This window comes from Trifolium pratense, linkage group LG6 (genome assembly GCF_020283565.1).
Source record: "Trifolium pratense cultivar HEN17-A07 linkage group LG6, ARS_RC_1.1, whole genome shotgun sequence".
Taxonomy (NCBI): Eukaryota; Viridiplantae; Streptophyta; class Magnoliopsida; order Fabales; family Fabaceae; genus Trifolium; species Trifolium pratense.
The window spans coordinates 38,604,353-38,630,919 of NC_060064.1; the positions used below are offsets into that span (position 1 = coordinate 38,604,353).

Consider the following 26,567-nt stretch of genomic DNA (forward strand, 5'->3'; position numbering starts at 1 on the left):
ATTGGGGGGTATAAAAGATACATGGGGACCCGGAGAGAAAATATCAAATTTGTTTGACACACTGAAGGCCGGCCCAACGATATAAGATCACCTCTAAGCCCATGCACTTTTGTTTTTATTTCTTATGGTTCAAACTTCAATAGACCTCCACATTTATTTAATTTAAAGCAAACATTTATTTATTTTTTTTGAAAGGTAACAAATTTATTCAAAGAACAAGAATGAAAATTGCAGATTATTCAATGCAATGCGTTGCCCACTCTTGTACTGATGCTTGGATCAGAGGATCCTACAATACATTATGAGGCGGTACGACACAAATGAATTCACATAATCCTTTATATTAAATCTTGATTTTCGTAGTATGAACTAGCTGAATGAGCATTTTGTTTTGTAGGTTGGTGTGATTGGAAATCTGGTCCATTCTTCGCCGGAAATTAAGAAAGAGGTTCTTCTAGCCAGGGCTTTACAGCCAGTTATTTGCTTACTAAGGTGACTTTTCTTTATAGGACTAGTAGAATGTGATTTATTTATCAACCATTGTAGCTGCTATGTGCTAGTAAGATATTACTTCTATATTAATATTGCTTATCAAAAAAAACTTCTATATTAATATTAATCATTTAATACACTTTTCTCACTAATCTATGATTTCGATGATAGTTCCTGTTGTTTGGAGAGCCAACGAGAAGCAGCTCTTTTAATCGGTCAATTTGCTACAACGGATTCAGATTGCAAGGTTGATTAAGTTTTATCTTTTACAAACTTACAATGCAATAAGTCTGCCATGCGTGGAATTCTCTTATTGATCCTCATTCATGGTTCGTGCAGATTCACATTGGCCAAAGAGGGGCGATAAAACCCTTAATTGACATGCTTGAGTCTTCAGATTTACAGCTTAGGGAAATGTCAACTTTTGCACTTGGGAGGTTGGCCCGGGTGATTATCACTAGCAGCCATTATTCATTTGTATGTGGGAATTAATTTCTTGAAATCAACACTAAACATTTATATTATTCATGTTAGGACTCGCACAATCAAGCTGGTATCGCCTACAATGGAGGTATAGAGCCTCTGCTCAAGCTTCTTGGCACAAAGAATACTTCTGTCCAACACAATGCATCTTTTGCTCTTTATGCTCTTGCGGATAATGAGGTGAAGTTGGTTTCCTTGTTCTTTACTTGGTCAACATTGTATGCGAAACGGAGATATTTCAATGTTCTAAATAAGATGAATATATATTTGTTTGTAAATTTGTGTAATTTTAATGGAAATGATGTGAAAAGACTATAATATTAAACATGTTGAAATGTAATTTTGCTTCCATTATTTTATCACGCTCATAAAAATAGTCTTCCTCGTATTTTTAAAATTGAACTTATGGTATCTAAAAGATTAATTTTGTTGCACTTTTGATCTCAATCCATATTTTTTACCCCAACATTGGTAATTTATTTTCTCGATTATGAATCTGAAGATAAAAAATTATTCGTGGAGCATCAATTTTGGGTTGAGATTAGAACTGCAACAAATGTGATGCTTCATACTTGAAGATCAAAAAGTCCATTTTGTTTTGAGCAAAAAAAATGTCCATTTTTTTTTAAAGGACTCTGTTTGTGTCTTTGTGACAATGATAAATGAGGAGAATTAAAGGTGAAATTCAACCGAATAAATATTATCAATGTACATCATATTAAATGATGCGAAAGTGGTGACACAATATAAACTTTTATATTGTGGAGAAAAAAACATAAAATACAACGAGAAACTAACTATATAACTGGACATTGAAAAATTGAAGAGGATAAGATTGAGGAAAAATTACCTCCAAAATTTAAATTAATAATATTATATATATAATTTAAACAATCAAATATGCAATGCAGTCTTAACTCTTTAAACTAGTCAATGCTAAAATTGATTTAAAATATGTTAAAATAAACTTTTTCAAAAGTGCATCAAAAAAATGGCAAAAGTTAATATCCATAAGTCCAAATTTATGCATGGTGCATAAACCATTTCCAATCATTAGATGAGTCTTACACATGTAATAATCCTAGCCACTCTTCTTCAACCTTTCTTCAACCTTTTCTCTCGCGCGTTCGCTCACTCCGTTCTCTCCCATGAGGCATCTATTTTTGAAAATAACATAAGGTATCTCTCTAAAATCGAACGACGATCAAAACGGTATAAGGTTCGTCGTCTTCCGTTGAGAAACAAGAGAGAACGAACCGGGTCGGTAAACCGGGTCGCGTGACCCGCGAATTGCAGAAAATGGGTGAAGATGGAGATGAACAGTGCGCGTCATCTACGCCCGGTCGCAGCTGAGGCGCGTGGAATCGCGTGTGGCTCCTATGAAATCTGTTTTTTTAATTTTATTTTATATAAAAATAATACATAATTTTCTTGAAATTTGGGTATCTCTTTGAGAATTTTTGGACACCTGTAACTATTTTTAATTATTTAAATGAGGAATAAATGTTATTAAAAATATTAATATTTCTTGAAAAATTCGCAGAATTTTATACAAAATTATTTGAATATTTTGAGACCCTTTGAGGCCAGCCACTCTCTCTGGTTGTATGTTTTCCTCGAGAATATAAATTTTCGTTACAACAGTGAAACCATAAGTATGAATTTTCGTTACAATTATTCTGGAAACCATTATGCTGGTTAAATGGTTTCAGATAGTTAAAAAGTGAAACCATTTGTATTATAAAATGGTTTTATGTGTTTATTGAAATCAATATTGTGTTTTTATGGTTTTAAAAATCCTGAAAATCATTATGCTGATTAAATGGTTTCAGAAAGTTAAAAAGTGAAACCATTTGTATTATAAAATGGTTTTATGTGTTTATTGAAATCAATATTGTGTTTTTATGGTTTTAAAAATCCTGGAAACCATTATGCTGATTAAATGGTTTCAGAGAGTTAAAAAGTGAAACCATTATTTTAGTTAAATGGTTTCATATGGGCATTAGTGTCAAGATGTTATACACTGAAACCATTGTTATTAAGTAAAACATCACATAACCATTTTACAAAACCATGCTACATAAAGCAAAAAATCATATAAAGCAATTAGGGTTAGTTTAGTTGAAATTTTTTTGGATAGTATGCATGAGATATTGGATTTGATCATTTTTTTATTGTAAAGAAAAATCGATATATATATATATATATATATATATATATATATATATATATATATATATATATATATATATGTAATTAATGTATGAGATTTTATTTATATTGTGATTATGATTGATAAAACTTAAAATTAAATTGTATGTTTGACAAGTATGCTTTATATATACATGAACCATTCGTTATTATGTTGGGCTTCGAGGGGGTGTATGACGAAAATTAATTAAAAATAAATTTTTATAATATATACTTCAAAGGAAAATTGGGGGGGGGTGCGCTAGAAGTTTGGAGGAGGGAAAAAAATTGGGGACGCGCTAGAAATCTACGAGAGGAAAAAAAAATTGGGGGGCTCACAAGAAATCTAGGAAAAAAAGAAAAAAAAACTGGGGGTGCGCTAAGCAAATGGGGGGCGCACAAGTAATGAGGTAGTATATGGGGGGCGCGCGAGTAATGAATTGCCTAATTTTGGGCTTGAGCTGACTTTTGGTGTAGGAAGCAAATATGGTGAGTATAGGAAGCAAGTTTATGCATGGTGCATAAGTTTGGGCTTATGCACCATAACCACACCCCAAAAAAATTAAAAGGTATTTCAAATCAGTCACATAACAACCAGTTCAAAAGTTCCCAATATACTAGTAATTAAACTTAAAATCCAAATTACCTAGTAATAATTTTAAAAATTATTTTTGCATAGTAATAATTTCTACAAGATGGTAATACTTTATAAATGGACTTTCATACACAATTTATTTATGGAGGTTGATGACACTCAAATACGATGATTCATCTCAATCATGTGCAACTCTACTCGTATTAAACTCATATGCTCACAATAATCGTATTGTTACACACAATCACTCTTTATATTTCATTTAATATATATTTTTCATATTAGCCAACTGCTGGTATCATCAATAATCACTCAATAATTATGAGTGACATACTGAAATATCACGATTCACTCGTACATCATCTACTCACCCATCAAACACGATATAATATTGTAAATAAGATGTAATGCCATGCATAAAAGATCTTTCATCTTACCACAATGTATTTTCAAGTTTGAGAATGCATGCGTAATGTTGATTTGCATGATTCTAGAAGGAAATCACATGACTTGAATTGTTGCTGTCGCTATTGTTATATCATTTAGAATGATAATCTGATCCACATTTTAAAAAGGCATGATGTGAAAATAATGAAAATTCTAGTAACTAATTTGTGTGGTTTTAAAGAATCTAATATGAAAACCTAATAAAAGAATGATATAACTCCGTCCATCCCAAAATAAATAAACTATATAAAATAAAAATTAGTTCTAGTTCCAAAATACTCGACACACTAAACCTTTAATGCAACATTTTACAACTATACCCTCTAATTATTACTACTTTCACATCTCACAAAATTACCAATAACTTTGAAGGACAATTAAGTAAAAGTCACATTTCATCTCTCTTTAATTATTACAATTTTTTTTTAGCCGTGTGAAGTGATCAATTAAGTAATATAAATTAGTTTTTCAAATATCAAATATCTTTTCAACTAAAAACTACCTAAATTAATTATTTTAATTATGTAATGACCGAATTCAAAATAAAAAAAAAAACTTTTTATGATGACAATTTGACTTTTTGTCTTATTTCTTTCTTAACATATCTTCTTTTTGAGTGGAATTTAGGTATATTATTTTTGGCTTAAAAAATATAATTCATATTACTACTGTATAAAAAAAAGAATGTAAATAATAATAAAAAAAGAATGTATATAATAATGGAATCTGAGCGGGATTTGTCCTTTTAAAACAAAGTAGCGCCCAAATTAAAAAACTGGGAAAATTTTTGGGGCTAAAAGCGGGAAATATGGCGCCAACTCTGTATAAAAATGAAGTGAAGCATTCGAAATTGAACTTCCGCAACCATTTTCATTTTCTAATTTCTAATCTAATGGATCTTCGCACGCGTAACATGAAGCGAAAACTCGATTTCACTGAACAAGATGAATTACCAAACAATCCCCAACGTCGTCGTTTAGATCTTCCCGCCGATATTTCCAAACGGATTCATTTCCTCAAATCTGCTTTTTCATCATCCGATTCAGATCGTTGCTCTGCCAGAAGTGCTCTCTTCGTTCTCACCGAGTTCGCTAAAGACGGTACCGTTTTCTTACTCCCTCGTGTTCGATTTGATTCGATTTGTTTCGATTTGATTTTGTTTTAGTTTTTTACTGTTATTTTTTGTGTTTGATTTTTGTTTATATTGCAGAGGATATTGTGGATGTTATAGTGGATTGTGGTGCTGTTCCTGCTTTGGTGAAGGTTCTGGAGACGGCGAACGCGAAGGTGAGTGATGATGGTGATTGTCATGCTGATTGTCATGCCGATCGTCATCGGTATGAAATGGAGAAAGATTGCGCGTTCGTCCTTGGTCTACTCGCTGTCAAGGTAATTTAAGATGTATTTTGTTGTAATAATGTTAATTATTTGATGAAATTGTGACTATTGTGTAGAAATTAATCTGGTTATGTTTTTGTCTTAATACTGATTCAATGAGTTAATCAATTTCTGTTCATATGAATCTCAATTTGAAAAAATATATGTGGTGTACGTAAGTTAAGTTTGAAGATTAGGGTTGAGAAATGATTCATTTCAGTTGTTTTAAAAAATTATATGCAGAGTAAGTTAAGTTGGAAGATTAGGGTTGAGAAATGATTTATTTCAAAATGTTTAAACTAGGATTTAAATATTTAGTGACAATAATTTTCTACAATGACTGGTTCATTAATCTGAAAGTTTAGTTTTAAGCGTTTATCTATTGTATAATTTACGGATTTAAGCACCTTCTCAACGAGTAGTTATATCATACTATGTATATGCAATTATACAATTGATTCTTCATGATATTTGGATTACATTTGAATATTGAACACTGGCCATTTTTTTTTTTAGATTTTTTTTGTACATCATGAATTATATTAACTTGGGTTTTATTTATGTTGATCTTTATGTTCAAACAGCAAGAGTATCAACAACTCATTGTTGATGCTGGAGCCTTGCCCCATCTTGTAGAATTGTTAAAGAGACCCAAAAGCCCTATCATTTCTCAAGCTCTTTTTTCGGGTATTCTTAGAAAAGCAGCTGACACAATAACCAACCTTGCCCATGAAAATACCAGCATCAAGACCCTTGTCAGGTTTTTCCAAATTCCAGTACCTTAGATATATGTATGTCGTATATATTATATTCTTTGTTCTTAATAGATACTATGTTCAGGTTGGAAGGTGGTATCCCTCCTCTTGTTGAATTGCTTGAATTCAATGATACCAAGGTACAGAGAGCAGCTGCAGGGGCATTGCGAACTCTTGCATTTCAAAATGCTGAAAATAAAAACCAGGTAGTTAATTTTGCACAGCAACTTACTATGGCTGGTTTTTTTGTTATAGTTGCTTACAAGAATGAAAATTGCAGATTATTCAATGGAATGCGTTGCCCACTCTTGTACTGATGCTTGGATCAGAGGATCCTACAATACATTATGAGGCGGTATGACACAAATGAATTCACATAATCCTTTATATTAAATCTTGATTTTCGTAGTATGAACTAGCTGAATGAGCATTTTGTTTTGTAGGTTGGTGTGATCGGAAATTTGGTCCACTCTTCGCCGGAAATTAAGAAAGAGGTTCTTCTAGCCGGGGCTTTACAGCCAGTTATTTGCTTACTAAGGTGACTTTTCTTTATAGGACTAGTAGACTGTGATTTATTTATCAACCATTGTAGCTGCTATGTGCTAGTAAGATATTACTTCTATATTAATATTAATCATTTAATACACTTTTCTCACTAATCTATGATTTCGATGATAGTTCCTGCTGTTTGGAGAGCCAACGAGAAGCAGCTCTTTTAATCGGTCAATTTGCTACAACGGATTCAGATTGCAAGGTTGATTAAGTTTTGTCTTTTACAAACTTACAATGCAATAAGTCTGCCATGCGTGGAATTCTCTTATTGATCCTCATTCATGGTTCATGCAGATTCACATTGCCCAAAGAGGGGCGATAAAACCCTTAATTGACATGCTTGAGTCTTCAGATTTACAGCTTAGGGAAATGTCAACTTTTGCACTTGGGAGGTTGGCCCAGGTGATTATCACTAGCAGCCATTATTCATTTGTATGTGGGAATTAATTTCTTGAAATCAACACTAAACATTTATATAATTCATGTTAGGACTCACACAATCAAGCTGGTATCGCTTACAATGGAGGTATAGAGCCTCTGCTCAAGCTTCTTGGCACAAAGAATACTTCTGTCCAACACAATGCATCTTTTGCTCTTTATGCTCTTGCGGATAATGAGGTGAAGTTGGTTTCCTTGTTCTTTACTTGGTCAGCATTGTATGCGGCCCTTTATAATCATTGATGTCTGGTGAAATGCTGCCACTGACATAACAGCTTTGTATGATAGGACAATGTTGCCGTTATTATTAAGGCCGGCGGTTTTCAAAAACTGCATGAGGGACATTTCAATGCTCAAGTACGTTATTTACTCTAGTACATCACTCCAATACTTTTTGCATTTAATTTACCGGCATTTCTTCTTGGGAATGATAATTTAGCTGTTTATCAAGGTCACCAATAGAACCACTTTTTCTCACTAATTTATTGCCAATTTAGTTTCCTTATGATTGTTGTTTGACTTGCAGCCCACTCAAGAGTGTGTAACAAAGACATTAAAAAGATTGGAAGAGAAGATGCAAGGGCGAGTAAGTTTTCTCCTGAACTATCAGTTCCTTTGGCTGGTGATTTATTTACTTAGTCATAAGATGATTTGAAGATGAATCACAATCAATTCAAACAATCCTGTTACTGTTGCTTACGTTATTGGTTTTGGTTATTGCATTAATTCCTCTTTTGCAGGTACTGAAACACATGCTATATCTTATGCGCACTGGGGACAAGGGTGTTAAAATACGAGTAGTTCTTGCTCTTGCACATTTATGTTCCCCTGATGATCGTAAAACTATTTTCATTGACAATAATGGTAATAAACTTTAATATACACTTTTCTGTTCCCTCTCTCTGCTGGTACTTAGAAAGTATTTTCAATTAATATGCTGCTAAATTGTCAGGATTAGAATTGCTGTTGGAGCTTCTTCAATCTACAAACCAAAAGCAGAAGGGTGAAGCTTCAGCAGCCCTTCACGCAATGGCTGCCAAAGGAATGCGTGCCTCTATTCTTGATCCTGCTCCTACATCACCAACTCCCCAGGTATTTTGCATTTAATGTCGCATTGTGCTCATCACATTTATTTTGGTTTTTTGTTCTTCACCTGTTGAAGCACTTGTTCTGTAGCATCATAATTGCAGAATTTAGAACTTATTCTTTTGGAAATTGAGTTGTTCACATTCTACTGTCTATATTATGTGGATGAGAATGGAAAATGAGATCTTTGTTTTTGTGTTTTATGTAGGTTTACATGAGCGAGGAATATGTAAACAATCCTATACTTTCTGACGTCACATTCATAGTTGAAGGTAAAGAAGCTACTGCTAGTTTTTGCTATTGTTTTCTATTATTTTTTCTTTTGTATGCGTATTGAATCTGATATAGGTACTAATTTTCTCTTCAGGAAAAAGGTTTTATGCTCATAGGTCTTGTTTACTTTCTTCTGATATATTTCATGCAATGTTCGATGGAGGTTATAGGGTAAGTACTTATCAAACATTCAACTTTGTATCAAGTATTTTTTTAATTTTATGCATCTTGACACCGGTCATACTCCCACAACGTTCCTCCCTTCTTTCTCAACAATTATTCTTTGCATAAAAGATAATCCATAAGATATAACTAATAACTATTATTCTTTTGCAAATATTCAAATAGAAACTCTGATTGAGATGGCTGCAAGGGTACTAGTTATCTTTCCCCACAAACATTTTGGAAATTTTGAATCCTCATAATCACTTTGCAATTTAAATAGGACTAATGGATCTATGGATTTAAGTGTAAATATCCTTACTAATGTCTTACAATGTGTAATGCAGGAAAAGGAAGCCAAAGATATAGAGATTCCAAATATTAAATGGAATGTCTTTGAGTTGATGATGAGGTATTTTGGTACAGTTCATTTTCTAACATTTTGATGTTTCTATAATAAGCTCTATGTATGAACTGATTTTCTATTGGAATTTTAGATTTATATACACTGGAACAGTGGATGTTGATTTGGATGTTGCTGTGGACCTCCTTAAAGCTGCAGATCAATATCTTCTTGACGGTCTTAAGCGTATTTGTGAATATACCATTTCTAAGGTAGGCCGCGCGACTTGAGTTTCATAGTTGTTTTTATTTCTTTTATTTTTGCTGAACTTTTAATCGTTGAATTTAATATTTTTAAATTATTCTTGAAGGGTATTTCTGTGGAAAATGTTTCACTAATGTACGCGATGTCAGAGACTTTCAATGCTACATCGTTAAGACATTCATGCATACTCTTTGTTCTGAATCAATTTGATAGCTTGTGTTCCAAACCATGGTATGTTATATCTTACATTCTTTACAACTTGAAATGCACTTTTATAGTACATTGGAATATTGGATTGATCATATTTTTTCTCCATATGCAGGTATTCTCACTTTATTCATTGCATTGTGCCAGACATTCACAAATTCTTCTCAACTTTACTTACCACTAAATTTGGTCTTGTGGATCCTTAGATTTATAATCTTTACACTAGGAAGGATGAAAATGTACAAAGCTGTAGATGTCGAATTAATTAGAAACATATTTGCATGTCATTTTTTGGTAAAACCTCAGAATGTTTGGTTCTGCATTGTCATGTGCTGAATGCACTGTGAACAAACTCTTCAAAGTGTAGCTTCTGTCCAATTACACAGGGGCACTGTGATTTTGTAGTTTTTTCAAACTTACATTTGATTGGTAGGGAAAGTCATTATATTGTAGAAGAGTTACAAGAATCCAATACTGAACTTTATGTTATTTTGACATTAATCTTAGGAATGCTGGTTTTGGTCATAAATTGTCGGTGGTTATAATCGATGATGAAAGTGCACTTTGTTTGCAGTATTCTCTATTCTCATTGCTTAACAATAGAGCTGTTGCTTCTGGGTTTTTTATTTGCTACATAAGAAGCTCCTACTATGTTACTTTATCAAGAAACAACTATCTACATTGACAGCTGCATGAATCAAGTGTGAAAACTTGAGGCAAATTTGTTCTCTTTTTAAATTTTTACAGAGCCAAATGATAGAGCACTAGACCTTAAAATTAAATTATGTGAAATTGACCTAAATGATAGATCACTATACCTAAAAATAAATAAAAAGATCATGTTTACAAGTCTAAAATAGAAACTAGTGAAGTAGTTTAAAAAATGTAGCCACTAGCCATCTTATAAGTCATACTCCTTTCTTTCTTTCTGAAAGTACCATTTTCAAGTTATGTATGTATTATTTCATATTAAGCAACATGTATTAAATTGAGATTTCAAAAGACTATTTTTAGTTAAGAAAAGTCTTGAATTTTAAAAAGGAGAATGTTAACATGTACATATATATGACACATGTTAAGGAATTATGCTTTAGAATTTATGTATTTTAACTTTTCAAGCATTAAATTTTTTGTATTATTAAATGTTGAATTTTTATATTAAGATACCTTAACATGTGCCTTATATGCACATGTTAACGAGACCCTTTTAAAAAACAAGGTAAAGATGTAATAACTTGTAAGATTTTTCCTATAATTTCAAAGAACATGCCTCAAACAAAGATTCCAATGAACCTATAAACTTTTTTCTTTCTCTTTTTGGTAAAATCAAAGATTTAAAGTCACATAAAATAAAATATACTAATAAATGATGGGGTATGAATGTAACCAAAAAAAAATGATGGGGTATGAATAAAAAAGAGAGTTTTCAAAAATAAAATAAAATAAAAAAGATAGTAAAACTAATACAATTTTATTTTATCCACTCATTTAGGCTATGTTTGGATTAATGGAACATAATGGAGCGGAATGAAATGAAACATAATGGAATGGAGCGGAATGGAATATAAATTTCATTCCATTGTTTGGGTATTTTATGATGCAACGGAATAACGTTTCCACTCCATTGTTTGGAAATGGACGGGACGGAACAAGTTATAATTTTTTTTATTCCAGTTTTACCCTTAGTTAAAAACTATTACTCCCTCCGGTCCTTATTATAAGGAACAATTTGGTAAAAACACACATACCAAGAAACCTTATCTTTCTTAATAAAAATTCTAAAATTTTACAATCTATTCCAAAACTAACCTTGGTGTATTAATTTATTCTTAGGGAATATGTCACTCTAATTAATGCATAACTTTGGAATAGATACAATTTAATAAGGGTAGAAATGGAATTGTAAGAATAAATTTAATGATTGTTTCTTATAAAAAGGACCAAATTTTTTTTCCAAATTGTTCCTTATAAAAAGGACCGGAGGGAGTATTATATATAAAGCCTCTTAATTTGATTTACGATGGCAATCAATTTTTTACCAAACTGTTATTTCAAAACTCTATTAAAAAACAGTATATATAGGCAAACCTCTCAGTTTGTTATTATAGCTCAGTTGTATATACATTAGCAAAAATTAAATTGAAGATTATACATATATAAACATAAGCAAAAGTTTCACAACATGGAATAAAAATTATTGACGATAGCAAGACTCATGCTGGCAATGAAGAAACGAAAGAGAATTTATTGACCATGAGGAAGCAACAAGCAATGAACAATGAACGACGAGCAGAAGAAAAGGTATATAGAAGGAAGAGGTAGCTGGTAAACAGGGATATAAAGGTAAAATTTTAATTATAAAATTCCATTCCATTGGATACACCCCAAATTGGGAGGAATGGAAAATTGAAAGATTGGATGGTAAGGGATGGAATGTGTTCCATTATGTTCCATTCCACTCCATCCATTATTTACACATCCAAACAATGGAACTTAATTACTTACCATTCTATTCCATTCCATTTCATCACATACCACCAATCCAAACAAAGCCTTAAAGTTGTATTTTTTTGTAAAGTAACTTAATGGTTAGACTCTCGCACATTTAAATATGGAGAAATGTGAAATCCGGGATTCGAACCTCAACCACTCCAATAATATCTCTGGTAGCTATCATTTAAGCCACACTTGTGAGAATTAAAGTTGTATTTAACTCTCCTTATCATCCCAACCCAATAAACATTCCACTAAAACAAATAATTTCAAATATTAACAATATCCACTAATTATAAATTATAAAGAATGAATTGATACAAGTGATAATGATCTTGATCACCTTAAACATGTGATTAGGGGTTCAATTTGTGGCTGATGAGTATGGAAAAAATTCGGTTGTGATGGAAGAACTCACCTTGTGTGCCCCATGGATTCTCTGACGAAAATTAGTCATCGCTAATTATGGTGGAAACTTCGTACCAATGTTAACAAAAAAACAAACAATATACACTAATTACCTTTCTTACACTTATTTATAAATTTCTTGCATATACAAAAAAGCCAAATATTCATGTTAAAGTGTTAAACTCAAAGCTTGCAACATTTTGTAAAAAAAAAAAAAAAACTTGCAATATAAAAATTAATCCAAATACCAAACAATGAATGTCACTTTTTACTTCTTCAATCTAATAAAATAAATATTTTACCAGAACCTATTATAAAAAAAAATTAATAATATTTTGTAGAACAGTAGAACGAAAGAAAAAAAAAATCATGTAAAAAACAAATTTGTATTATCCAAAATCAAACCGAACGTGTGTGTGTGCGTGTTGTTTAGAACATGAAGCAATAAACAGAAAATCAAGAGAAGAAGGAATAACAATAACATGGTGACGATGAGTGTTCAATTTCAAGTATCATCATCATCATCATCATCATGCTTATGGCTTCCAAACTCTCCATCTCCACCAAATTCTCCACTATTTCTTCCCACTCGTACTACCAGATTCTCATCTTCACCTCTCGCTGCCACACCAACCTTCTCTTCTCAATCTCCCACCATTCAGGTAACCCAAAATTCAACCACTTTTCTCATTTTTGTGTTGTATTGTGCTGTTTTTCAAATTCAAGTTTTGAACTTGTATATATACACTAAACCCTCAATTTACTAAGCCACTAGGTTTGGTCTAGTGGTGATGGGTTTGAGTAGTATGCACGAGTTCTTGATCCTAATTAAAAATTCAGTAACCAAGTAATTGAACAAAAGTGGTTAATGAGCTCCATCAAAAGGACAAATCGTTTAGGAGAATCCGAATTCAATTCCTGGTGAAACAATTTTTGGTCACACTTTAGTTACCTCGCAGCCGTACTCTGAAATATTAGGCCCTTTCCCTTGGAAACCAAATGGTTAACAAAAAAAATTGAGTTTTTTTTCTTTCTTCATGTTGCCGAACTTTATTTACCTTGCAGCCGAACTCCGGATTATCAGGGTCTTTTTTCTAGGAAACCGGATGGTCAACACCAAAAATATATATTAAAAATTGAGTTTTTTTTTCCTTGTGATGGAAATGTTGCAGATAATTGGCAACCATACATTTGATGGTAGTAACCAAGGAGGAACTAATCTTTGGACTGATCTTGACACTGATCTTTATCACTGGACAAAGGTTTTACGCCCTGTGCAGGTATTTATTATGTGCAATTTTGTATGTATGTGTTGGTTCTTGCTTCATGTCCAAATTTAGGGTGCTGATATGGTTATTGCTCGGTTTGGACAGTGGTTTCCTGGTCATATTGCAAAAGCAGAAAAGGAATTGAAGGAACAGCTTAAGTTGATGGATGTTGTTATAGAGGTGCGAGATGGGCGAATTCCAATGTCTACAAGTCATCCACAGGCAAGTTAACATGAATAATGTTCATGTATGTGTATGCCTTTATTCTCTATAGTGTACCATTGTTGTCTTAAACAAAGACTCTTTTGGATAAACTAAGTGCTTATAACATAAATACTTATCATATAAGTCTTTGTGCATAAACTATTCTTATAACAAGAAAATAAAATAAAGTCAAATAGTTTTCATATAAGTTATAAGCTGTTTTCAAAAGTTAACACGGGCATAAACTCTCCCAAACAGTCTCACAACTTCGCAAGTGCCTATGTCAGTAGATAAGCTCAAATAAACCAATCTAAATAGGCTCCAATTTATACTTAACTGGAAATTTTCACATTTTATTCTCTATCGTTTCTCTGCTTCATTATATGATAGGTAAATTTTATCATCAAGGGGGTGTTTGGGGTAATCAACTTAATTAAGCACCTATTCAACAATTGTTTATCATATATGTGCTTATATATACTTGTTTTCTATAACTGAAGAGGGAATGAGAGGAAACCCCGCACGAGTTTTGGTGAAGTTATGAAAATAAACTGAAAATACTGTATCAGCATATCATAACCTATTTTCATAAGTATCCCAAACACTAAGAAATGTTTTTTCATAGGATAAACTCAGTATTTAGGTCTTTTGTTCTAGGACAATGAATCTTAATTTTTCATCTAGCTCTTACTCCTGCTTTTGTAGATGGATCTATGGCTTGGTAATAGAAAGAGAATTTTGGTTTTAAATAGAGAAGACATGATATCAACCGCAGATCGAAATGCTTGGGCAGAATATTTTACTAGGCGTGGAATAAAGGTTGTCTTCTCCAATGGACAACTTGGAATGGTATCCAAACAAGATCTTTTCTTCTCCATCTCTCCATGTTCTGGAGTTTCGTGTTCAACATATCTGATCCTATGTTCTATGTACAGGGCGCAATGAAACTAGGCCGGTTAGCAAAGGAGTTAGCAGCTGATGTAAATGTTAAACGGAGAGCCAAAGGACTACTTCCTCGTCCAGTAGGTTGCTTGTAGCAAATGGCAAACAAATTTTTGTTCCTATTTGTTTCTTTCCAATTCTTGTGCTAATATTCTGATAAGAGGACCACTTTTCTATCTCTAAGAATAGAAACATATCGCTTTTCGGAGAAGGAAATAACTTATTCCTGTTTGCATATACCAGTTTTCGTGACTCAATTTTGACATAAGGATGACTTTTCCATCTCTAAGAATACGGAAGAAAAGAACTGAATGCATACTAGTGTTTTCAGGTCTCTTTCTCTCATACAAATTTTCTGCAGTTCATCTGCTCTCTGATTCAAATTATTGTTTTGTAAATGTTATAATGAATCTAAGTTTTTCTCGTTTCTTTGACTAAGTTTCATATTGCTGTTCTGTACAAGAGGCCAGGAAAACAGTATTTTTCCGAGTTCTTTTTACAATCTTGCTATTGTGTCTGTCTTGCATTTCTTATTTTACAAAAAAAAGGGCCATATGAGGTTATCATTTAGTTGTACATGCTATAATTTGTGCATATTATTGAGTTCCCTGGCTAATATTGGATTCTTTAATGAATTATTCATGTTACACTGTCTTTCGTTTTATGATTCTATTCCGAATTTTATTTTATCAATTATTAACGTGGGTTATTATGTGCTATGGAAGTAGATCTTGTGGTCAAGAACCTCAGAACCTGTACACGGAAAGCCTTTTTCTTTAATTGATAGTAAATCATTGCAGTTAACATTGTAATACACTAATGATTTTGAAAATATTATTGTTAACATGTAATAACTAATATTACTATTGAATAGGTTCGAGCTGGAATTATTGGATACCCTAACGTTGGAAAATCATCTTTGATCAACCGTTTGATAAAGCGAAGAATGTGCCCGGCAGCTCCAAGGCCAGGAGTTACAAGAGATTTGAGGTAATTTATTCATTTTATTTACCAAAATAATTTCGAACTTGACATTTTTTATTTGTTAAATGAACGAAACATCAGTACTGTTGAGTTGTACTTTGTTGCTGTCAACAGAGGAAAAAGGCAATCCATGTTTATTGTATTCTTTTGTTAATATGAAAGGTGGGTTCGATTTGGGAAAGATCTTGAATTGCTGGATTCTCCTGGGATACTTCCTATGCGAATCAGTGACCAGTCAGCGGCTATAAAACTTGCAATATGTGATGACATTGGAGAGAGGTCCTATGATGTGGCTGATGTTGCTGGAATTCTTGTGCAGATGCTTACAAAGTTTCCAACAGTAGGTAGGTGTCGTCGTGACATGCAGCCATTGAATAGCTGTTTCGGTTAAGGATATCAAATGTTGAAAATTTTACAGTTTGAATCCCCCCACCCCGCCAAGTTCAAACTCATAATACTTAGCCTTTGTTCAATGCAGGTCGAGACATGCTTTGTAAACGATACAAGATTGACGAAGACAGTGAATGTGGTAAAATGTATGTCAGTGGTTGTTTTCGTAAAAAAAAAACTCTTTTATATGTATATATCTTGCACTTAGATTTCAGAGTTTAGACAGTGTTAATGCCTCTTAATATGATATAACTTAGAAGTAATTTCTGCTCAATTTGATATCATGTATTTATCTAATTGTAGATTCATAGAGAAGCTGGCCGTTCACTTGTTCAATGGAGATGTTCATCAAGCAGCATACCGTGTCCTATCAGATTTTAGAAAAGGTAGGTTTGGTTGGACTGCATTGGAGAGGCCTCCTAGGTGATTTCAGATGTTTGCTTTTAGAAGCAAGACTCAGTGAAGGCGAGAACTGAAAATCATGCCAGAGATCTCCAGAAATAGACCGCAAAACTCAATCCTGCATGCTGATATACTATGATTGTGAATGGCATCATGAAAGGAAACGTCAAGAATTTTCGATGAAGATTGAGACACACTAAACAGAGGGTATGAAGCAATAGACGCTTCTTGTTATTACTATGTAATCATTTTTTGGTCTGATGTAATGTAACATAACACGCCGTGTCTGTATACCAGTCTTGTAACATAGGATTTTGTATGCATCATGTGCACCCTTAATAGTTATTATAGTGTGATGATGAAATAAACTAGCTTGATGCGTCTCAACAACCTTTTGCCTGTCCTCAAGAAGTTATATAATTTATTCTTTGCTTCGAGGAGTAACAAAATTGTGCATCAATTCAATTTTCCTAAAAAGACAAGTTTCAAATGATATATTGCTTTCAAGGAAGACTATGCAACAACCACAAGTACTATAGGAATCCCAAGAAAATTGTAAGGGATAAAAATTTCACACAATCTCTACTCGGTTACACGATTGAAGTGACAACTTACAAACAAGGGAAAAACAAAAAACAGAAAAAGCTACAGAGAAATGGGAGCAGAAAAAAGCACAAAAGTGTCCTTAAAAAATATGGTTGAATTACTAATGGCGTATGTAGCGATTTTTTTACTTTCAATTCATGTAATTGTGGAACTGCAATGATACATTGTGTGGTGTTTGCATAGTTTCATCTTGCAATTGTGGAAGCACATGAAGGGTCTTCTTTGTTTGACCAACTTTCTTTAATTCTACAAGCCTGCATTGGCCTTTCAATTTGAAGTGTTTCTGAACCTTCTTTCTCCAATTGTAAACAATAACTTCCAAATGTGTCTACACTAACTTGAAGTCTAAAATCTATACCAAACAAAAAGCTCATTTCCAATCTGTTTAATTCAGATGTGCTTACTCCTCCAACTTTAGCATAGTAAGCATTGTTGAAGAATCTGCAAAACCAAATAGAGAGCTATGTTAAGAGCTTGAACAAATAATGACAATGAAAGCTAATCAAAATTGCAAAAGTAAAAAGAACTATTTTTCCTTTAAATAATCCTTTCTGTCAAATCGATCATTTGATTCAACATATTTTAATACTTGTAAAGTTGTAATCAGGATTTAAGAAAAGGTTTAAGACTGCGATTTAGGTTGCAACATCAAGATTTTTGATGTCTACGCATTTGACCTCAATTTTATGCAATTTCAAATATCGTGATACGGCTGTGATTTCCGCAATATTAAAAATTGTTGGCCGCAATTTAAACTTCGAGTTTTCACCAAATAACCTCAATAAGAAACATAACACAAATAGTAGCAATGAGATAATGATGTGCATTTTATTCAATTTCAAACTTTCACTTACGCATCATCCATAAACTTTGCTGCTAGCATAATGCTGGTTATGAGAAGCCGGTGCACATTAAGTGAGGTCAATTTGATCTCCGTATGGTGAAGAAATCTATCGATATATATGTGTGCCACAACAAAACAGGACGGGCTGCAACCCGAGTACTTACAGATACGATCAATGTACTTATGAACACTCAGAGTAGGTGCTCTTAAACCATGAAAAACTGTAACAACATCTTCTATATGTTTTGTCTCCAATAGCATTTCATTTTTCTGAACTGATCTCTCAAGAAGTGAGGAAAGAAGTGACAAAACCCGTGGAACTCCAACACCTTTATCCAATTCTGTAAGCCCCAATGAAAGGTATAAATCCGAGCTTATATCATTAGTTTCAACAAGAGTCCCCATATCCAAGCTACAAAGAAACAGACAACAATAATTAATACTATTCGAGGATCAAGTCAGCAATCAACATGATAAAGCTTAAACTGTTGAATAACAAGTCATTAAAACAGACAAAATATCATCTAAATTGAAATTCTCAATAAAAGCTGATTCAAATTAGTTCTTAGTCTTTTCAAAGCCATATATAAAGTATCAACTTATCCATAGAAGAAATTGTCCATAACCAATCACCTCACTCACAACTCAGCCTATCCCCTCCCCCGTACAAAAATTGCTACATATACACTATGCGATATTCATAGAGGCTGTTATTATGTTATAAAATCCTTTGATCTTCGACCTCTAGTTCTCACGAATGGAGAACCTACCATGTATGCCAAACAGGTTCCCCGACAAAGATTAGTCATAGTTAAATGACAGTAGATACTTCATACCTACGAAGCTACGACATGGTTATCCAAAAAAAATCCTTTAATCTGGTGTACACGCAAACATAGCAATTCTAATCCTATGGTCTCTAACATAAAGGTAACTTCATGTTTGGTTAGATCTAAGCAACCCCTTAAATCCTTAATAAAATATCTAGAATGCACAACCCAAAAGCCTCTAGATCTCAAGTCTCTTGTCCAAAACCACAAACCAACATCAACAAGTCCACTCAACTTGAACCAAGCTTCTCTCTCACCATTACAAACTTCAAACAACAATGATCTCTCCAACAAAAAGATTACATGCCCAATTTGCTCATCGTTGTTCTCTTTACAAATCAATCCCACCCAGATCTCAAAAGATCAACTTTACTTCCAGCCCAGAAGTTAAATATCAAAGATTAACATAATTGCATAAAAAAGACAGAATTTTTAGGCTCTTTCAGCTACATATACTTTGAAACTATCCTCAACCCTCCCACCCAAAAAACAAAAGAAACCACTTACCCTTTATCCAAAAAAAGAATCACAAAAAGTGGAAGCAAAAACAAGAAAGCACCAACTAAATTCAGCAAAGAAAATATGAAAATAAATCAAATTTAATTATGCTTAAAGTCCAATGCAAGTAGTGATGAAGAAAAAAGAAAGAAAGAAACAAGAAACTCACAAATTATGAAGGTATAATAACTCCAATGGGGTTGTAGTGATTGAAGCTTTTGTTACATAAGAATGAAGCGCAAAAATAGTATTCTTGTTGTGAAGACAACAGAAAAATCATGTTTGTGTCTGCGCCATTATTTTGTTTCTTTTTTGTAAGATGAGGTTGTAATGTTTCTACACAGTGGACATTGATGTTGTTACTCCAAATATAATAAAGATGATAAAGCTTCAATCTTTCTTTCTTTCTTTCTTTCTTTCTTTTTCTTTTTTGTTTCTTTAATTATAAATTAAATTAAATTTCACATCATACCACCGCTACCATACATACCATACTATATTGCCAACACCTTCCATTTTCATTGTTAACTAAAGTAGGTACTAAATTTGTAACAAAAAAAAAAACAAAGTAGGTACTAAATCAAATCAACGTTTTTTTTTTATAATTTATTTATTTACTTATTTATTTTTTAAATTTTTTGTTTTTAAATTTATCTAATAAGGGCCCATAAATTTCCACCTAAATAATATGAGCCTCCAATATGATGCCATAGAGGAGTATATATATATATATATATATATATATATATATATATATATATATATATATATATATATATATATATATATATATATATATATATATGTCGACAATGAGTTAGTTTAAATGGTAAAATATTTAATTTTTTATTTTGTGTTTGTATAGCTAAATTTATATGAGGTATGTTTTTATATGAAGAAGATTTTTCTCTATATATGTATATGAAGAATTCTCTCGTATTTTATGTGTTTTTATTCACATAGTTAAATTGTAATGCAAAACATATTTGTAAATCATATATTTAAAGGTCTTGCTAAACGGTGTTTCCAATGCACTCTTTAAGCATTTCATTTAAAGAAATAATTTATTCAAAAAGTGAAACTTTTTAATTTTCAATGTATTGACGTCTTACATTTCTATAAAATTTTAACAAAAATTTACTATTTAAGATGTTTAAAGAGTGTCGCGGGAACACTGTTTAACATTTTCCATATAGTCTCAAAATATTCTAAACAAAATTATAAATCATAAAACCCAATAATATCTTATTTTAAATGTAAATTAATATTTAAATATATTATTCTCAACAACATTTCTATGAAGTAGTAAGTAAGCATGGATTCAATTTCATTATTCTCAACAACATTTCTATTAAGTAATTAATATTAATCATGGATTCAATTTCAGTTTCTTGCATACGGAAAAAGCTCAACGAAAGCTTAATGTTTTTGGAATGAAGTAATGTAAATCATGAGTGTTCTTTGACATCATAGTCTTCCTTATTTTGGAGTCAGATATAAACCTCTAACCCTAATTTTCTTATTATAAAATAAGGTGATGATTCATTTTGATCTTTTATAATTTCCTAATAGCTCAATTCAGTTCATGATAAAAATAAAACTCAAATTAAAATTTGACATTTTCATATTTAGAACCAATTGGCTCTTTTATTATAATGAACTAAAGACTAATTTATCCTGAATGTTAAATATCAGACACTAATTATAATTTATTTTTGTGAGACTAAATACTATAATTCAATAAAAAATTGCATAAATATTTGATAGAGTTGGCGCAGGTTCTAATCCATAAATATCTTATAGTGAGTTTAATCCTGATCATTAAATATAAAAAGTATAAATTAAAAAGATACCAATTAGAAGTATTTAAGAAATTAAAATTATCATCACAAATTGATTATCTATGTAATTACATGGGGAGCAATATATAGTTTAGCTATTTTTTATTGTAAAAAGAAGATAAAGAAATAAAGTAAATATGACTACTACTACACAAAAGAAAAACTAGTGGTGATGGCTTGAAGGATTTTGTGGCTAGAGTAAGAGGTTTGAACGAAATAATATGCGGTATGTTAATGCTATCACATAAAATGACAAAACAAGCTTTATGTGCGGTGTAATGTTGGCCATGCATGGTTGAGCCACACAAAGTGATGTGATGAATATTATTATTGGAAGATATTTTAAATGTAACTTCATTTTTATTTAGGTTCATGAATTTGTTCTTTCATTTTTCAAATTTTATTTGTGGATAATTATCCCATACGAAATATACTATTGGTGTGTTTACGTAAAGCGGACGAGAATATTTCGCCGTGAAGGAATGAAGATTCTATTGTAATTTTGTGGGAAAAAAGTATACTACTTTAGGAGTAGCTCTCTAGCTTTAGTAAGGGAATAAGGGAAACTATATACTATAACGAACAAATTTTTTTAGATTTGTTGGAACTCTTTTTTTTTTTTTTTTTTACTAAAAAAGATGTTAAACTCTTACGATATAGTGGTATCATAATTTAAATCCAGTCTAAAAAGGTATATTTAGGTTCTGTTTGGTAAAATTAACCTATAACCTAGCTGATAGCTGAAAAGCTAACTGATTGAAATTAAAGTCTTTGGTAAAATTAGTTTTTTAAATGACATTTATATGTAGCGGATAGTTTTTTATTTTATAAAAAATAATAAAATTAAATTAAAGGTTAAAAATGAAAAAAATTGTAAAAAGCTATAAGCTATAAACTTAAACGCTACTTGAAATAGCATCTCAAAAAAAGCTATAAGCTCGCTTTTTACCAAACACTTTTATTTTTTTCAAACAAGCTTATAAACTAGTCCAATAAGCTATAAGTTAGCATATTGGATTTACCAAACACGCCCTTAGTGACGGGGGCATGTTTCATTTGGTAACTATTAGACACTATTAAAAGCGTTGTTGAACTCTATTTTTTTTTTTTTTTTTTTTTTTTTTGCATTTATATAAGATTAACTACTACCAAACCAAAAAAAATAAGATTAACTACTAGATTATTACATAAAAAATTTGTATCAAAAAATAAAAGAATGATGGAAAAACTACAAGTACAGACATTCTACTTTTAATTTTCTCATAACACATTTAGTAATAAAAAAAAATATTACTCCGTTAGATAAGCCACAGTCAGTGGGTCATTCATTAGTTAGTGACTTAATGTGTGAGGAAGACATCCAACTACAATTTCATGAGCTATGAAAAATGTCTTGAATTTCATTGGGTAAGATACATTTATATATTTTTTTTATGTAGGTCGTTCTTATTCGTCAAAATAAAATAAAAATAGAGGCCTTCTCTAATTATTTATGATCCTAAAATGCTTAAGATAGTAAATTAAGTCTTTTCTAGCGTGTGAGACGGAAGACCTTCTTCTAATTATAATCAAAGTGTTAAAATTGTCTCCAAGTACTCTTTCTCTATTTTGTGGTTCGGTTTTGATACCGGTGGTTCGTAGCTGAGTTAGCGTCTTATTCGACTCATAGCCTTAGGGTTAGGGTTGAGTCTTGCATCAGTCTGAAAGGTAATGTCACAAAATAATGAAGATTAGAAACGGTGATCCATATCCACCAAACCCCCAATGCTGCCTAATTAGAGTTTTTCATCCTTGGTAATAAATAGCAACGCTTTTTGAGCTGTTGCAACAACATCATAAGCAAACATAACTAGAAGAAAAGTTCACATGTGTTAGCATTTATAACGGATTCAACAAACCAAGTTATTCTTAATTGTTGTTAAGAGTGGGAGGGGCCAAGCCTAGAATTTGAAATTAAGTTTGATGTATATACTATATATTTAAAATTACAGTCAAAATTGTGATTATGGATGGTAAAAAAACTCAAACCCGAGAGACCTATCCGAACTCAAATCCAAGTCAACGGACGAAATCCGATTTGACTGAGTTTGGGTTTGGGTTCGGGTGACACCCGATAATATGGGTGTGAGTTTGGTATCAGTCAAACCCACACCCGAAACTCATACACCCACCCGAAATATTTTATAATTACCTAATTACCCTCATAGTCTCCCTCAATTTCCTTGGAAGACCTTAATTTTAGTTGTAATTTAATTTTTTGAAAGTCTATGTTGTAATTTCTTGAAAGTCTATGTTTGAATTTTCTCGGAAGACCTTAATTTTAGTTGTAATTTAATTCAAAGTCTATGTTGGAATTTAATTTCTTAAATTTTCAAATGTGATGCGGGTTTGGGTTTGAGTGGAAAAACCCGAACCCAATGGGTGTGGGCGTGGGTGTTGTTTTGCCACCAAAACAACCTTTGGATTTGGGTGATGATTTCGGGTGTGGGTTTGGTAAGTGTCAAACCCGCACCCATGGACGCTGGTTGCCATCCCTAATTGTGATTGTGAGGACAACTATCATTAAATAAATTATTTGATAAAAAATTGTATAAAAAACTATACACTGAATATAATTTATTTATTTTTTGGTTAAGTAGCTTTGCTAAAAATTCTTCTCAATATAGTGAACATTTCTTTTAACCGAAATTTCAGGAGTTTAGTCTATTATGTTATTTACCTTCTTTTTTATTTACACAATGTTATACTTAACTTAACCCATATTAATCTGTAGTTATTTCTAGTTAACGATGAAATTAAATTCAATGATTGAGATCATTTTTTTTATGTCATGTTTGACATCGTTGGACAATTGCAAATCGCAATTAAAATTGTCCAGTTTACCTTCTTCCAGATCCAAACAAATTTCAAAATGATTTTTTTTCTCTTGTTAAGCAATTTTAAAATTTTATTATTACAGTTGTTATTATTTAATAAGTGGTGACTAGCATGGTGGTGTACTGTCTAATCATTAGTTGTCTTAATCATATTATAGTAATTTATTTATATATATGGTGCCAAAATAAAACAAATGATAGGTCAAGGTTCTTATAATTGTGTTGTGGATAAGATTAATTGTCTTATTACTGTCATAATAGGCTAAGAAGAAAAACAAAGGAAATATAAAATTTGATTATGCTTAAATTAATTTTCGTCCTCCTATTTTGTCAAATGCACATATTATATCAACCTCATCAAAGATCGTAAAATTAAATATGATATTCATATTGTGATGATCCAATACATAAAGGAGTTTCTCTCAAAATAATGTTTCTCTGTCACACATTTAAAGAAAAAAATTCCCGCGTGGTGTTTCTTCCCTAAATTCGAAGGCTCGTCAAATGCCGATCTTTCTATTTATGTTTTTCTTTCGAAAGGTGTTTATGATCCTTTTAGGAGCGACACAATAGAAATATTTTTCTTTAAAAAATAGTTTATTTTTTATAGCTTTTCCTTTTTCTTGTCTTTCTTACCTTTTTAACCAAAAAAATTCCAACAATCTATTAAAGAGACCAACCACGATAATAATGTACATACTTTCATTGTGAAAACCTCACCGACTTAAAAATGTCTTTGCGTGTACACCATCCTGCTTTGACGAAAAGCGACTTCACACCACCACATTGCACCTGCTCGACAAATAATACCTTAAATTCAAAGATTGCTAGATTTTTTTTTTTAAATATTTTTTTTATCTCTCTTTAAAAACATTAATGAGAGATTCGAATTCCAAAATATAAAAATAATAATTTTCCTTCGCTGTCGTGAATTTTCCATTGAAAATATGTCTCTTAGATTGTTAAATGGCCTAACTCTACTAAGAAATGCTTTTTGACAATATGTCTTTTTTTTTTTCTTTTTTTTTTCAAGTAGGTATTAAAAAAATATAGTAAATTAAACAGAAATAGACAAAGAAATGGTGGGTTTTATCGTTTCTATAATTTCTTGTTAAATGGTGACATCGGAGCTCCTTTCTTCATAGTTAGAAATGTCATCTTTAAGGTGGATAAGCGGGATGATCGGGATTCGAATCTCACCCTCTGCATATAATGCAACGTACTACAAATTGAACTAAGCTCACGGTCACGGGACAATATGCCTTTTTAATTTTATTAAAGATTTGTCTAATATGTGTAATATTTTTAAATCAACTAAAATTAATTTTTTACTAAAAAACAACAATTATCTATTAAAAATTAGGTCAAAATTTATATGCATTTCTTTATATGCAGTTTTTCCTATTCCTTTCACAAAAAGATAGTTATTTATATTTTTTTAATTAAAAAAGAAAAAGAAATTTGTTTTTAAATAAAAATAATTGTCCTTGTGTATCTGGCACAGTAAAAACTGTATATATAGAACTATACATAAATTTGATCCTAAAAATTATATATTTAATATATCTGTCCTGGTGGATGGCACTCAGGTGGAGGTTAAGATTGTGGAGGAATGGGGGTTTGCTTAGGGAGAGGATACATGTCTTGTTGAAGAGGAAAGCGAGACGGATACGCAACATTCCGAGAATGGCGACGAGCTTGCTGATCCAGAAGCTTGCCGCAATATTGATCTTTTGGTTGAAAGATTTACGGAGGGGCTGGAGAAGGATGTATGTGATGTTTTTCCTGATCAGGGTGTTGATGTTTTGATAGGAAAGTCAGAGGAAAATCAGGTGGGAGAGAAAGTGGCCGAGGAGGAGGAAGCTCGAGTGGTGATGAATTTTAACCCAATTAGTGCGAATGTGGAGTCTGTTTCTAGAAAGGGTCATTTAGGAGAGCCTGAAGATCAAGCTTTATGGAATAATGTTTCTACTCAAAAGGTGGAGCATCAGAAGAGTAATAGTTCTTCTAAAGAGGATAATGTTCCCGGACGAGCGGTTGGTATTATGTCTCGTTGCAAGCGTACTAATTCTTGTCCTCCAAAGGCGAGTCGCTCTATCTTATCTGGACCGTGGAGTTTGGAATGGCTACATGATCACAATCATGGGGATGCCGGGGTGATTTTCTCCGCTTGTAAGAGAATGAGGACGGGGGTCCACCCTGGAGGAAGGCAGCGGAAGGGTAGACCAAGTGATCCTAGGAAATGTAAAGAAGGAGGGCCGCTTCGTCATCCGTTACATAGTATCAAAAAGGTAGCTAGGATGCCAAGTAATGATCG

General features: G+C 32.0%; 4 protein-coding genes across 4 annotated transcripts; 3 read left to right on the forward strand and 1 right to left on the reverse strand.

The window, feature by feature from the left end:
* Window positions 1–205: 205 nt before the first annotated feature.
* LOC123892242 (ARM REPEAT PROTEIN INTERACTING WITH ABF2-like) lies at window positions 206–1,293 on the forward strand. Its single transcript, XM_045942048.1, has 5 exons — window positions 206–309; window positions 398–492; window positions 664–739; window positions 832–939; window positions 1,027–1,293. Exons 1-5 carry the CDS (start codon window positions 271–273, stop codon window positions 1,291–1,293), a joined length of 585 nt encoding a protein of 194 aa, XP_045798004.1. The 5' UTR covers window positions 206–270.
* Window positions 1,294–4,969: 3,676 nt separating this feature from the next.
* Window positions 4,970–10,297, forward strand: LOC123893113 (ARM REPEAT PROTEIN INTERACTING WITH ABF2-like). The gene is made up of 19 exons (XM_045943034.1): window positions 4,970–5,307; window positions 5,418–5,596; window positions 6,169–6,344; window positions 6,425–6,545; window positions 6,620–6,694; window positions 6,783–6,877; window positions 7,018–7,093; window positions 7,186–7,293; window positions 7,381–7,509; window positions 7,618–7,686; window positions 7,856–7,915; window positions 8,070–8,193; window positions 8,282–8,421; window positions 8,624–8,687; window positions 8,783–8,859; window positions 9,198–9,262; window positions 9,348–9,465; window positions 9,564–9,688; window positions 9,780–10,297. The coding sequence occupies exons 1-19, from the start codon at window positions 5,016–5,018 to the stop codon at window positions 9,868–9,870; spliced, it is 2,184 nt and encodes a 727-aa protein (XP_045798990.1). The 5' UTR covers window positions 4,970–5,015; the 3' UTR covers window positions 9,871–10,297.
* A 2,642-nt stretch (window positions 10,298–12,939) lies between these two features.
* Window positions 12,940–17,142, forward strand: LOC123893117 (DAR GTPase 3, chloroplastic). The gene is made up of 9 exons (XM_045943039.1): window positions 12,940–13,227; window positions 13,738–13,845; window positions 13,939–14,055; window positions 14,743–14,886; window positions 14,973–15,059; window positions 15,854–15,969; window positions 16,126–16,307; window positions 16,442–16,499; window positions 16,657–17,142. Exons 1-9 carry the CDS (start codon window positions 13,048–13,050, stop codon window positions 16,778–16,780), a joined length of 1,116 nt encoding a protein of 371 aa, XP_045798995.1. The 5' UTR covers window positions 12,940–13,047; the 3' UTR covers window positions 16,781–17,142.
* A 144-nt stretch (window positions 17,143–17,286) lies between these two features.
* Window positions 17,287–20,044, reverse strand: LOC123893120 (cyclin-P3-1). The gene is made up of 3 exons (XM_045943041.1): window positions 19,703–20,044; window positions 18,216–18,617; window positions 17,287–17,802 (listed from the first exon to the last, which is right to left on the reverse strand). The coding sequence occupies exons 2-3, from the start codon at window positions 18,608–18,610 to the stop codon at window positions 17,547–17,549; spliced, it is 651 nt and encodes a 216-aa protein (XP_045798997.1). The 5' UTR covers window positions 18,611–18,617; window positions 19,703–20,044; the 3' UTR covers window positions 17,287–17,546.
* Between the last annotated feature and the right edge of the window lie 6,523 nt (window positions 20,045–26,567).

What these genes read in the sequence shown, in the direction of transcription:
- LOC123892242 (XM_045942048.1), top strand. Translation starts at nt 271, where the DNA reads ATGCTTGGATCAGAGGATCCTACAATACATTATGAGGCG. An exon ending in CCAGTTATTTGCTTACTAAG is followed by an intron (nt 493 to 663) that starts GTGACTTTTCTT and finishes TTTCGATGATAG; the next exon opens with TTCCTGTTGTTTGGAGAGCC. An exon ending in CACTTGGGAGGTTGGCCCGG is followed by an intron (nt 940 to 1,026) that starts GTGATTATCACT and finishes TATTCATGTTAG; the next exon opens with GACTCGCACAATCAAGCTGG.
- LOC123893113 (XM_045943034.1), top strand. Translation starts at nt 5,016, where the DNA reads ATGGCGCCAACTCTGTATAAAAATGAAGTGAAGCATTCGAAATTGAAC. An exon ending in CTACAATACATTATGAGGCG is followed by an intron (nt 6,695 to 6,782) that starts GTATGACACAAA and finishes TTTGTTTTGTAG; the next exon opens with GTTGGTGTGATCGGAAATTT. An exon ending in CACTTGGGAGGTTGGCCCAG is followed by an intron (nt 7,294 to 7,380) that starts GTGATTATCACT and finishes AATTCATGTTAG; the next exon opens with GACTCACACAATCAAGCTGG.
- LOC123893120 (XM_045943041.1), bottom strand. Translation starts at nt 18,610, where the DNA reads ATGGGGACTCTTGTTGAAACTAATGATATAAGCTCGGATTTATACCTT. An exon ending in GCAAAGTTTATGGATGATGC is followed by an intron (nt 17,803 to 18,215) that starts GTAAGTGAAAGT and finishes TTGGTTTTGCAG; the next exon opens with ATTCTTCAACAATGCTTACT.
- LOC123893117 (XM_045943039.1), top strand. Translation starts at nt 13,048, where the DNA reads ATGGTGACGATGAGTGTTCAATTTCAAGTATCATCATCATCATCATCA. An exon ending in CTCAATCTCCCACCATTCAG is followed by an intron (nt 13,228 to 13,737) that starts GTAACCCAAAAT and finishes GAAATGTTGCAG; the next exon opens with ATAATTGGCAACCATACATT. An exon ending in GACAGTGAATGTGGTAAAAT is followed by an intron (nt 16,500 to 16,656) that starts GTATGTCAGTGG and finishes ATCTAATTGTAG; the next exon opens with ATTCATAGAGAAGCTGGCCG.